We start from the raw sequence: 13098 nt of genomic DNA, 5'->3' as shown, positions 1-13098 counted from the left end.
AAAAGCAAACAATGAAATAAACTACATGAATGGAATGAAGGGACAAAAACACAAGCACCACATTTGATGCAGAAAAGTAATTTGACGAAATTTAACACCCATTAATGATAAAAACATTCAACAAACTGGAAGGAAACTATCTCAATGTAATAAAGCCTATCTATAAAAAGCAAATAGCTAACATTATACTCAAGGATAAAAAAAGCTTTTCATCTAATACCAAGAACAAGGATAACTATTTTCACAACTTGTATTCAACATAGTACTGGAAGTTCTATCCACAGCAACAAAAAGAAACAAATAATATCCAAATTGTAAAGGAAGAAATAAAATGATCTCTGTTCACAGATGATGTAATCTTATATGTAGAAAACTATAAATATTACACACACACACACACACACACACACACTGACACACACAATGTTAGAACTAGTAAACAAATACAGCAGTTGCAGGATACAAAATCAACACATAATAATCAGTTGCATTTCTATACAATAATGGTGCACATTTGAGAAGGGAATTAAGTAAACAGTTACATTTACAATAGCATCAAAAAGAATAAAATACTGAGGAATAAACTTGTTCAAGGTGAAAGACTTGTACACTGAAAATTACAAAACATTGCTGAAAGATGTTAAAGAAAACATGAACAATTGGAAAGATATTCCATATTCATACATTGAAGATTTAATATTGTTAAGTGTCAACTTAACTTAAAAGCAACCTACAGATTCAACACAATCTTTATAAAATCCCAATTTATTTTTGGCAGAAATAGAAAAAGTCATTCTAAAACTTACTATACAATCTTAAGGGACTGCAAATAGTTAAAACAATCTTAAAAAATAAGAAAAATCTGGACACCCACTTATTAATTTCAACCTTACTAAAAAAGCTATAGTAATCTAAACACTGTGGTACTGACAAACAGACATACAGACCAGTGGAAAAGAATAAAGAGCCCAGAAATAAAATCTTTCAGCTATGATCAAATGATTTTCAATAAGGTTGGCCATAGAAATTCATACTACATATTCACATGCAAACTAATGGACTTAGACCTTTAACTTACATCATATACAAAAATTAACTCAAAATGAATCCTAGACCTAAAGATAAGATCTAAAACTATGAAACTCCTTGAAAAAAACAGGGGGATACTTCATGACATTGGATTCGGCAATGAATTATTGGATATGACCGATTAGAATAGCTATCAGAAAACATGCAAAAGAACAAATGTTGGTGAGGATGTGGAGAAATTGTAACCATTGTGCACTGATGGTCAGAATGTAAAGTAGTAGAAAACAGTAAAGGAGTTCCCCAGGAATCAAACAAATTATTATATGATCCAGCAATTCCACATGTAGGTATATAACCAAAACATTTGAAAACAGACACCTGAACAGAAATTTGTACAGTGATGAGAGTAGCATTTTTTACAATAGCCAAAAGGTTCAAATAAACCAAATGTCCATTGACAGATGAGTGAATAAACAACATGTGATATAAACACCAAACAGAATATTTAGCCTTAAAAAGGAATGAAACTTTGATACATGCAACAACATGGATTACTTTGAAAACATTATGCCGGGTGAAATAAGGACTCAAAAGGACAAATACTGAATAATTCCACTTGCATGAGGTACCTAGAATATTCAAATTTATAGAGACAGAGAGTAGAATAGTGATTACCAGGGGCTGTGGGAAGGGGTCACTGGGGAGTTAGAGTTTGATGGGTACAGAGTTTCTGTTTCGGATGATGAAAATTTCTGGAGATAAGAGGTGATGATGTTTGCAGAACGATGTAAATGTGCTAGTGTCTCTGAACTGTACACTTCAAAATGATTAAAAGTGGTAAATTTTATGTTATGCATATTATACCACAAATAGTATTTTATATTCTGTGTTTTATAGTCTAGGATAAGAGGTGAAATCACTTAACTCTTGTTATGAAATCAATACTTGAACAACTCAAGGGTTAGGGGAGCTGATCCCAGTACAGTCAAAATTAGTATATAACTTAACTACAGTCAGCCCTTGGTATCCTTGGAGGATTGGTTCCAGAACCCCTGTGGGTTCAAAAATCCACAGATATTCAAGTCCCTTATATAAAACGGGCATACTCTCAGCCCTCTGCATATGCAGTTTTTAAAATACTGTTTACAATCCACTGTTGGTTGAATCCATGGATGTGAAACCCATGGACATAGAGAGCCATTTATTTATTTAAAAAATCCACATATAAGTGTAAGTTCAAACCTGTGTTATTTGAAGGTCAACTGTATATATTGTTATACTCATCAGCTAAGGGCATCCTAAAAAACCATATATTGAATTCTGTAGTTTATGAGGAATGTACAATTTGAACAAATATAATTGTTTTCCTTGGTTGAAATGGTGGGGGGAAATCAGAATATTTATTTAATATAATAAAGGGATTAAATGTGGAACAAAAGGTGAAATCAATCCAGACAGAAATATTTTGAAAAGTTTGCAAATACATTCATTATAATAAGAAAAAATTCAAAACAAGAAATAAAGGGGAATCCTTAAGGAACAAAGTTTTCAATGTGGTATACGTTTGATTAAAATTGATTATGACTGGGGGTTCTGTTTAGCAAAGTTACTGTGGTGTTTCTGACCCAGCCAGGTCACTTCCAACAATCTGCTTTATCTCCATCAGTAGTGTGATATACTGATTCGTGTATATCGTGTATATTCTTTTTATAAGTACACAAATGGTTTATGTTTTTGCAACTTGAAACCAGTTCCTCTTTTCCATTTTGGAAAAGGAGGTAAATTAACATTACCTTGCTCACATTTTAGAGATCTTTTCATAGTCAAGGAAGAAAAAAATAACACCAAAGTGTGTGTTGGAGTGTTCATAATGATCATGTCTGTTTTCAGTGGTGATGTCATATTCCTCATGTGCTTTCTTGTGATCAGTCAGAGTGGGAAAGCTTGATAGTGAGAATCATGACAATTATCTGGGATTTCTTGTTTCTATAATATTCCTCCATGACTCCTTTAGTTGCTTCCTTAGAATCATACATTGATATTTCCTATCCTAATCTTCTTAAAATATTTTTATGAGTATCTGTATTTATTTCTTGCGCAAAACATTTTAAAATCAGGGTTTATGCTTATCTTTTCTACTTGAACTTAATATCAAAACTTTAAATAACAGATCTTGGCAAATCCTTGTTATGTTCTTCTAGGATTAACTGTGTGCAAGTAGGTGGTAATATTTACAACTATTTTGATTACTTAGTCACTAATGTTTGAGAATTGAAACAATATGTACAGAATTCAATATCTCTTCCTATTTCTTTGTTGATAAAAGAAAAATTTTAATTTCTTGCGACAATGAGCTCATTTTAATCCAAATGAATATTTTATATATGAGTATTTAAAGAAAACAATGTCACTGTAATTGGCAGAATACATTAAAAAATGTTTTCGAGCACTAATATGCAGCTAGCTTGATCATCTTTTGCTAATAGATATATGTGAAGCCAAAGTTTTGCGGCCATCTCTTGGATAACACCTCCTAAGATCTCCACCCAGCTTCTCTAATCTCTCTACTGTGAAACAGAAACTTCTCTAACATCATAATGGATTGTTTTTTAATGATGAATAGTAGCATGTTTTCAAGCTGCTGAAGTAGATGTCTGTTTGATAAAGCATTACCTTGGTCATGAATACTGTGGTAAAGTAGTGACTGCCAGATATCCCTCATCCTGTTAACTAACTGTGGTGAATAAAGATGCCATACACCCTTTCCCCCTTTGCTCTTTACAATAATCCTTCTTGAAATGTGGAGATGGTTGGAGTTCCATCAACCATCTTGAAAGCATAAGGAAGAGTATCACTGTACAGAATCTATAGCTGAAAATTAGACTGAGTCTGGATAATTGATACATGATGGAACCCCATAACTACTCTGGATGGACATCTCCACAATTTTTTACATGATGGGGAAGAATAACCCACACACTGTTTAAGTCATTCTTTGTGGTTCTTGTTTCCTGTGCAATTCCTAACTCATACAGTCTGTGGTAGGCTATTTGGAAATAATGGAGAGTTCAAAATTAAAGAGTGTTTTGGCAATAAGTTGGGAAGTATTTTGCAAAGTGAATTTCATAAAAGCAAAGTTATTACAAAGTTTATTAAACGGATTTTTGTGTAAAAATTTGGGGTGACAATTTTTCTTTTGTTTACTTTTTTACTTCCTAATTTTTAAAAGAATAATAATAAATTAGGTTGTGATAGGGCTTTAATATGTATGACAAATATTTCCATAATTATCAGGTAAAATAATTATTTTAAATATGTATACATTCATAATGATTTACAATTAAAATGTGAAAAATTGTTAGATTTCATTTATACCTGGTTACATCCAAAACATAAAATTTTTACTCCTCACTTACAAAAATAAACTTCTGTTCCCAAGTCAATTATGTTTTGCCTTTCCCTCTGTTCTAAGTTAAGTGATTTAATATATTATGTTTCTTATTAGACCAGACGTTATAATTAAAAAAATTTTTGATATCAGAATAGTTTAAACTTGAGCTTCGTAGTGTATTTATGTATATCTATATCAGTAACATATTTCATAGAGGAAAAATCTAGGAAGACAGAAAATGTTGATATTTATATCCACACAGGCTATAGAATGATAATAGAGCAAAAACAGACAATAAGATGGGATGTTCTTATAAAGATATATATATAATTAGTATAGCTAGATAAGTATTCTATATTTGTGTATATGTGTATATAAATAAAGAGTTGATAGAAGGTTCATGAAAATGGAAAGAGTAGTTACATCTCAGACATATGCCTTTAATTAACTTTCACTTTACATATTCTTTACATTATTTTAACAACTATTTAAAAGTAATTATACCATAAAATAATTCATGACATTAGAAATATTCTGTGAAATATGATCTAATTTAATAAAATACAGTTAAGGAACAATATGATTCTCAATTCAGTGAATGTATATAATTTCTATGAAAAAAGCCAGTGAAATATTCATGGTGATATCATCTATAAATGAACGCAGATTATATTATGTTTTTCCTTAAGTATTTTTTTATTTTAAAAAATTTATTTTCTTATTTTTGAAATTGAATGTGCACTTAAATTACAAGGAAAGTACTAAATATGCATTTAAAAAAGAGTATAAAATATTAGGAAGTCGTTTGGTAATGAAAGACTACATACCTTATTTTCACCACACATTGTTCCATCTTTTACCCACATCTTTTCACTGTCTTTATGATCATGTAAATACTCCAATGAGATGCAGATATGTCCATTTATGTTAGAATAAATAATAGTAGCATTAGGAATATGAAGTATCTGTTGTCTTTCATATCTACATATTAATTTTCCACACATCTGGTCCCTATTATTTACCAGTAAATGAAAATCATTAGTTTTAAATACAGATAAATATTAGGATATCATTTCTAAAGCAAGAAGTTATAAATAAAACATTAAAGTTTTGGAAAAAGATGCATGCTGCAGTTAATTGTGACAAACCAAAAAAATATGAGGGCCTTGCCTACATTGTTAATAATAACTGATCATTTTTAATAATTATGAACTATTTCCTAGTTAGTCTGATCACTTTTTTGTAATGATTCCTTCACTCTTTTTTGATTCTTAGACATAATAAATTCCTAGTTTATTCTATCCTAAAAAATTAGTAAAGTTTATCTAATCACCAGTCTCATCGGACTTCTTTTTTAGTTTCTCAAACACAATACCTATGTTCAGAATTATGGGTCTAAAACTGACAAGAGTTTGAGATGCACACTCAAGGAATATTGTATACAATATATATTATTAAAGTAAAATCACTAAAATACATTATAATGATAGTGCTGTAAACCACAGGAAAAAAAATCATGAAAATAACAGGATATGTAAGAGGAGGAAATAAAAGGCATCTGAATTGGGAATGAAAAAGTTAAATTGTCACTTTTTGCAAATAGCATGATTCTTTATATAGAAAACCCTAAAGACGCCACCAAAAAGGTATTAGAAACAGTAAACAAATACAGTAAAGTTGCTGGTTACAGAAATCAATGTACAAAAATCCATAGCTTTCCCTATATACTAACAATGAAATTTCAGAAAAAGAAATGAAAAAACAAACAAGCAATTCCTTTTGCAACTGCAACAAAAATAATAAAACACCTAGGAATAAACTTAACACAGGATATAAAGGACTTATACACTGAAATTGTAAGACATTTTTAAAAGAAATTAAAGAAGACACAAAGAAATGGAAAGACATTCCGTGTTCATGGATTGCAAGAATAAGCATAGTTAAAATGGCCATATTACCCAAAGCAATATACAGATTTAATGCAATCCCCATCAAAATCCCAAGGGCATTTTTAAAAAAATAGAACGAAAAATCATCAGATTTGTATGAAATCACAGAAGACACCAAATAGCCAAAGCGATCCTAAGAAATAAGAACAAGACTGGTATTAGTCTTGGTGAGGTATCACATTCCCTGACTTCAACTTGTACTACAAAGTGACAATAATCAAAATAACATGGTATTGGCAGAAAAACAGACACACTGACCAATGGAATATAATTGAAACCCAAAAATAAAGCTACATAAATATGGACAGATAATTTTCAACAAAGAAGCCAAAAACAAACAATGGAGGAAAGAAAGTCTCTTCAATAAATGGGGCTGGGAGAATAGGAAAGTCACATGCAAAAGAATGAAACTGCACTGCTATCTGTCACTGTGTAGCAAAATTAACTAAAAATGGATCAAGACCTAAACATATGACCTGAGACAAAAAAATGCATAGAAGAAAAACATAGGTACTAAACTTATGGACCTTGGGTTCAAAGAGCATTTCACGAATTTAACCTCAAAGGTAAGGGAAGTAATAGGTAAAATAAATGAGTGGTACTATATTAAGCAAAAAAATTTTGACCAGCAAAAGAAACCATCGACAAAATAAAGAGGCAACCAACCAAATGGGGAAGATTTTTGCAAACAAGGCCTCCAATAAGGGACTAATACCCAAAATATATAAGGAATTCATACAACTTAACAACAAAAAAACACCAAACAATCCAATTAAAAAAATGGTCAGAGGACCTGAAGAGACATTTCTCCAAAGAAGACATACAAATGACCAATAGAAATATGAAAAAATGTTCAACATCACTAATCATCAGAGAAATGCAAATGAAAACCACAATGAGATATCACCTCACCCCAGTTACAATGGCTATCATCAACATTCAAATAATAAGTGTTGGAGAGGCTGTGGAGAAAAAGGAACCCTCATACACAGTTGGTGGGAATGCAGACTGGTGCAGCCGCTCTGGAAGGCAGTATGGAAATTCCTCAAAAAATTAAGAATAGAATTACCATATGACCCAGTAATCCCTCTGCTGGTTATCTATCCCAAAAATCTGAAAACATCTATCCATAAAGACACATGTGCTCCACTGTTCATTGCAGCTTTATTTATGGTGGCCAAGACGGGGAAACAACCAAAATGTCCTTTGATAGATGAATGGATAAAGAAGTTGTGGTATATATACACAATGGAATACTATTCTGTCACAAGAAAAGAGGAAATAGTGCCATTTGCAACAATGGATAGATCTTGAGATTATTATGCTGCGTGAAATAAGTCAGACAGAAAAAGTCGAGAACCATATGATTTCACTGATATGTGGGATATAAAACTGAAAGCAACAAAGGAATAAGACAAGCAAGTAAAGAAATAAAAACTCATAGACACAGACAATAGTTCAGTGGTTAACAGAGGGTAAGTGGGGAGGGGGGTGGTAGATGAGGGTAAACGGGATAAAATATATGGTGATGAAAGGAGAACTGACTCTGGGTGGAAAACACACAATGTGACATATAGATGATGTATTACAGAATTGTACACCTGAAACCTATGTAACTTTACTAACAACTGTCACCCCGATAAACTTTAACTTAAAAATATTAAAATTTATTGGGGTGACAATGGTTAGTCTGAAAAGCATAAATGCATACAAAGCTTCCATTTTATATTAGTCATGATACCCAATACAAAGTCAAAAATGCTAGGCATATCAAAAAATTAAAATGAGACATAATCAAGGAGCAAATAAATCACTAGATACCACTATTAAAATTACCCAGATACTGCAATTAGCAGAGAAGTACTTTATAGCAGCTAATATAAAATTTATCAGTGATTTCAAGGAAAATATAGTCATAATAGCTGGACTTAATCAATATACAAACAAAAGGTGAATGTTTAAATAAAATAAAAATTATTGTAGTAAAAGATACATTGCCATTAATTCCTCTCAAAATACTCCACCTTGCTTTGAACACACTCATCCCATCATTTTTGCCACTTTCTGAAGCAGTTCTGGAAGTCCTCTATAGTGTGTGTCTTTAGTTGCACTGTCATGACTGCCTCAATGTCCTGAATCGATTCAAAATGTTTACCTTTCATGGTCATTTTGACTTGGGGGAAGTCACACGGTGCCAGATCCAGTAAACAAAGTGGATGAGGATACACTGTAACCTTTTTATTTGACAGAAATTGCTGTACCAGAAGCAATGTGTAATATTGTCATGATGGAGGATGATTTATGGCACACTTTAAAACACACCTTCTCTCAACTATATCTCACACCTGACTGACTGCACCGAATAAGTTGAAACTTGTCACACACTGTTACTAAGGTTTGACGTGCTGCTTCCCATATTGAAGATCCCTGCCTTTCCGTTGGATGGCACATGGCAACAGCATTCACCATATTTTGGGATCACAATGGAAAGGCTCCGTGTCACACATTACTTCTGGAATGGCAATTTCTTTCAAATAAAAACATTATGGTGTGTCCTTATCCACCTTTACCAGAACTGGCACTGTGTTACTTCTGGCTCTTCCCCAAAGTCAAAATGACCATGAAAGGTAAACGTTTTGAATCGATTCAGGACATTGAGGCAGCCACAACAGCACAACTAATGACACTCACTAAAGAGGACTTCCAGAACTGCTTCAGAAAGTGGCAAGAACAATGGCATGAGTGTGTTCAAAGTGAAGGGGGCGTACTCTGAGGGGAATTAATAACAATGTGTCTTTTGCTGTAATAAATTTTTAAAAAATTAAACATTCACTATAGTTTTTGATCACACCTTGTATGCTTTAGCAATTGTGAAACAAACTTCTGTGTATTCTAAATTTGAGCATATGAGGAAGCAACTTATAAATGCACTAAGATGTATTTTGTGGTGAGCATATTATATGTCAGTCTCATTCTAGAGCTTTTCATGAAGTATCTAAATTTCACACTGGTGCCAGACCAATGATGTTAGTGGAATTGATATTAATAGTTTACATATCAGAAAAGTGGAATATATGTTCAAGATCATACAATTAGGTAGGCAGTGTAGTTAGGATTTGAAACCATGACATCTAGCTGTACAGTACATGTTCATAAACATAGTGCTTTACTTCCTAGATAGTAAAAATTCATATATTTTCATTCCATCACTCTAAGAGTAGTCATCCTTTGTAAATTAAAGTGACAGCATGCAAAACAAAAATAATCAGTCCTTCTAACTAATAGAAAATTAATGCATCTACATGTAAATTAAATATTATGTGGGAAGGTATGAGGATAAATTTGGATATATGAGAAGGAAGTACAGACATTTTGTATTTCATGTATTTATAATTGTATTAAATATAGTCATATTTCATGGCCAGGTGAAATTTTAATTACATATAAATTTATCTGGTAATATTTTCTAATTTAAGGAAATAAATGGAGTTTGTCAGATTTTATAAAGCATACTTAGGGTTACACTTTTTGTATCCTGAAGAATCTGAACCACAGTTCCCAGATTGATCGGCCATAGAATTAAGGTGTTGAAAACACTCAGGAGGCGCCATCTGTGTACCTGAAAAAAAAAAGTTTGCTTAGTTATATTGAACTTATATTAATTTAAAATAATTAATGAATACATTTAAAATTCTAAAATGGTTTAAAACATACTGCACAAAATAAGATTACAATATAAAATTGAAAATAAAAACTAGGTTTTTATTTCACTTATATGTACAATATAAAACTGAAAGCAACAAACGAATAAGACAAACAAGCAAAAACTCATGGACAAAGGCAATAGTTTAGTTAGGAGAGAGGGGAGCTAGAAGAGGGGAAAGGGGTCAAATATATGGTGACAGAAGAATATTTGACTTCGGTTGGTAAACACACAATGCAATCAGTGTATAGATGATGTATCATAGAATTGTACACTTGAAACCTATATAACTTTTTTAACCAATGTTACCCCAATAAATTTAATAAAGAAAAAAGATCAGACATAACCACTTCAATGAGATATCTAGAAGTTGTGAATACTCGTTTGCTATCCAAAAATATATCTTAGATTTAAACATGGTATGCAATTTGTTTTCTAATTTTAGTAACTCTAGAAATACATATCTATAAGTATATAAGAAACTTAAAAAATAATTGACTTATTGGTCAATAATCTGTGTTTGCATAAATGTGTTTTCAAGTCAAACCACTCAACTAATATCCTGCTTTTTTTCATCATAATTTCCTCAGACCAAAAAAACCTTGGACCCACAATTGATTCATTTTCACATTCACTATTTAATTCATGCACATAATGTACATAATTCACATTTTACAATCAAGTGATTTTTCAGTAGAGGTTCCAAGTAGGTTGAATGGGGGGATAATCATCTTTCAACAGTGATGCTGAGGCAATTGGGTATCCACATGCTAAAGATTTAAGTTGGAACCATTTCTCACACCATATACAAAAAACTAACTCAAAATGGATTAGTGACTCAAATTTAATAGTGAAAGCTATAAAATTCCTGAAGAAAACAAAGGAATAAGTCAGGACCTTGGATTAGGCCATGCTTCCTTAGATATAACACCAAAATTACAAGTACAAAATAAAAGATAAATTGAACTTCACTAAAATTAAAACTGCTTCAAAAAAAGCCATCAAGAAAGTGATGAGATAATCTACAAAATGGGAGTAAATATTTGCAAAACATGAATTTGACAATAAACTTGAATCCAGAAAATATAAAGAACTGTTACAACTCAATAAGATAAATAATTAAAAAATAGGTAAAGGATTCGAATAGACATTTCTACAAAGAAGATATACAAATGGCTAACAAGCACATAAAAAGATGTTCATCATTAATTATTAGCTAAACTCCAATCAAAACCATAACAAGGTACTGTTACCGGACTCAGGTCCAGTGCCACTTTTCGCCTGGGGCCCAAGAACTCTAGTGACAAGAGTTGGTGAGGAGAAAAGCATTCTTTATTCTAGATTCTGGCAGATAGGGAAGACGGCAGACTAATTAATATCCAGGAAAAAACCATCTTCCCCGAACTGAGAATAATCAAATGGTTTTATAATCAAGTAGGCTGGTGGGAGAAAGAACAAAGAAAAATGAGAGTCGGTCATGTAAGTTTCAGGAAATTGCCTCCCAGGGCCTGGTCTCAGAAATCGCCTCCCATGGCTTCCTCAGCTTCATAATGTTATTTCGAACTCAGCAGCCATGGCTGGAGTGTTTCATGCATCATGAGCAAAACCTGTAAGGGAGTTGCAACCCTGGATCCTGGTGTCCGGGCACCTGAGAATTGAGAAATTGTTCTTTCCAGATTAGTTCTCTGCTGATTAATTAGATCAACAAGGTATGTATAGTCTTAAGAAAGGGAATCAAGCAGAGTCATTGAATTAAGCAGTGAAGGGGAAAAAAAAGGGAAAACAGTTACATAGCAAGCTGTGAGGTGAATCAGACTATGAGTTGACTGAACTAAATCTAACTAAGTCATTAATTTTGAGTTTCACCCTTACAATACCACTTCACATCCATTAGGTCATCCACAGAATAACTCAATATTACAAGGAAATCAATTAAACTAAAATTAACATCTGAATTAATATATAAATCTGGTTCTTAGACTCAGATGCAAGAGTGGAGAGACAAGTCAAGACATATAAAGAAGACAATAAAAGCTAAGATTACTTGTCTTTGATATATTAAAATAATTGTAAAGGTAGAGAAATTAAACGGTGTATGACTGGCATATGTAGAGAAAAATGACCAAGAGAACTGAAGAGAAAATTGAGAAACATTCACACATTTAGTTTAAAAACAACCAACCAAACTCTTAATATAGATCATATATAAATTACAGTCCATTCAAGGGTATCAAGTTATGACAATAAAGTGGTTATCAGTATGCTGTTAATACTAAATTGGATATATGTCAAACAACACACACACACAGACACACACAAATGCATTCCTTCCCCCATTCCCTCTTCTAGCCTGAGGCAACCATTATTGTACTTTCTGTCTCTATAATTTGCCTATTTCATACACTGTATATAAATGAAATCATAGAATATGTCTGTGGCCCTTTGCAACTGCCTTCCTTACCTTAGCATAATGTTTTCAAAATTCAGCTACATTTAGCAAGTATCAGCACTTCGTTAATTTTTATTGCCTAATAATGTTCCATATCTTGTTTATTTTACTGTTTTCTCAGTTGATTGGCATTTGGGTTACTTCTACATTTAGTCTATTATGAATAATGGTGCTATGAACATCTGTATACAAGGTTTTGTGGGAACATATGTTTTCAGTTTTCTTAGGTATATATCAGGGGTGAAATTGCTATGCTCAACATTTTAAGGAAGTGCCAAATTGTTTTCTAAGCCACTACAACCATTTTATATTCCTACGAGCACTGCATAAAAGTTCTGATTTTGCCACATTCTCACTAACGCATGTTGTTATCTGTCTTTTTTAATTACAGCCATCCTAGTGAACATGAAGAAGTTCTTGCTGTGGTTTGATTTGCATTTCCTTGGGTTTTTTTTTTATTTTTGGTTTTTTTTTTAGTTAAAGTTCATTGGGGTGACAATTGTTTGTAAAGTTATATAGATTTCAGGTGTACAATTCTGTATTACATCATCTATAAATCCCATTGTGTGTTCACCAC

General features: G+C 32.2%; 1 protein-coding gene across 1 annotated transcript in view; it reads right to left on the bottom strand.

Annotated features, from left to right (window-relative positions):
• The window catches only part of ADAM2 (ADAM metallopeptidase domain 2), a 94729-nt gene that overhangs the window by 21528 nt on the left and 60103 nt on the right, over positions 1–13098 (bottom strand). The window contains exons 15-16 of the mRNA XM_019742046.2: positions 9883–9988; positions 5248–5431 (exon numbers count right to left, since the gene is read on the bottom strand). Coding sequence (XP_019597605.2) covers positions 5248–5431; positions 9883–9988 — 290 coding nt within the window. The remainder of the gene's footprint in view (positions 1–5247; positions 5432–9882; positions 9989–13098) is intronic.

Source organism: Rhinolophus sinicus, linkage group LG04 (genome assembly GCF_036562045.2).
Source record: "Rhinolophus sinicus isolate RSC01 linkage group LG04, ASM3656204v1, whole genome shotgun sequence".
Taxonomy (NCBI): Eukaryota; Metazoa; Chordata; class Mammalia; order Chiroptera; family Rhinolophidae; genus Rhinolophus; species Rhinolophus sinicus.
Note: the sequence above shows the minus strand (reverse complement) of the source record. Positions and strands in the feature narration are given on the sequence as shown.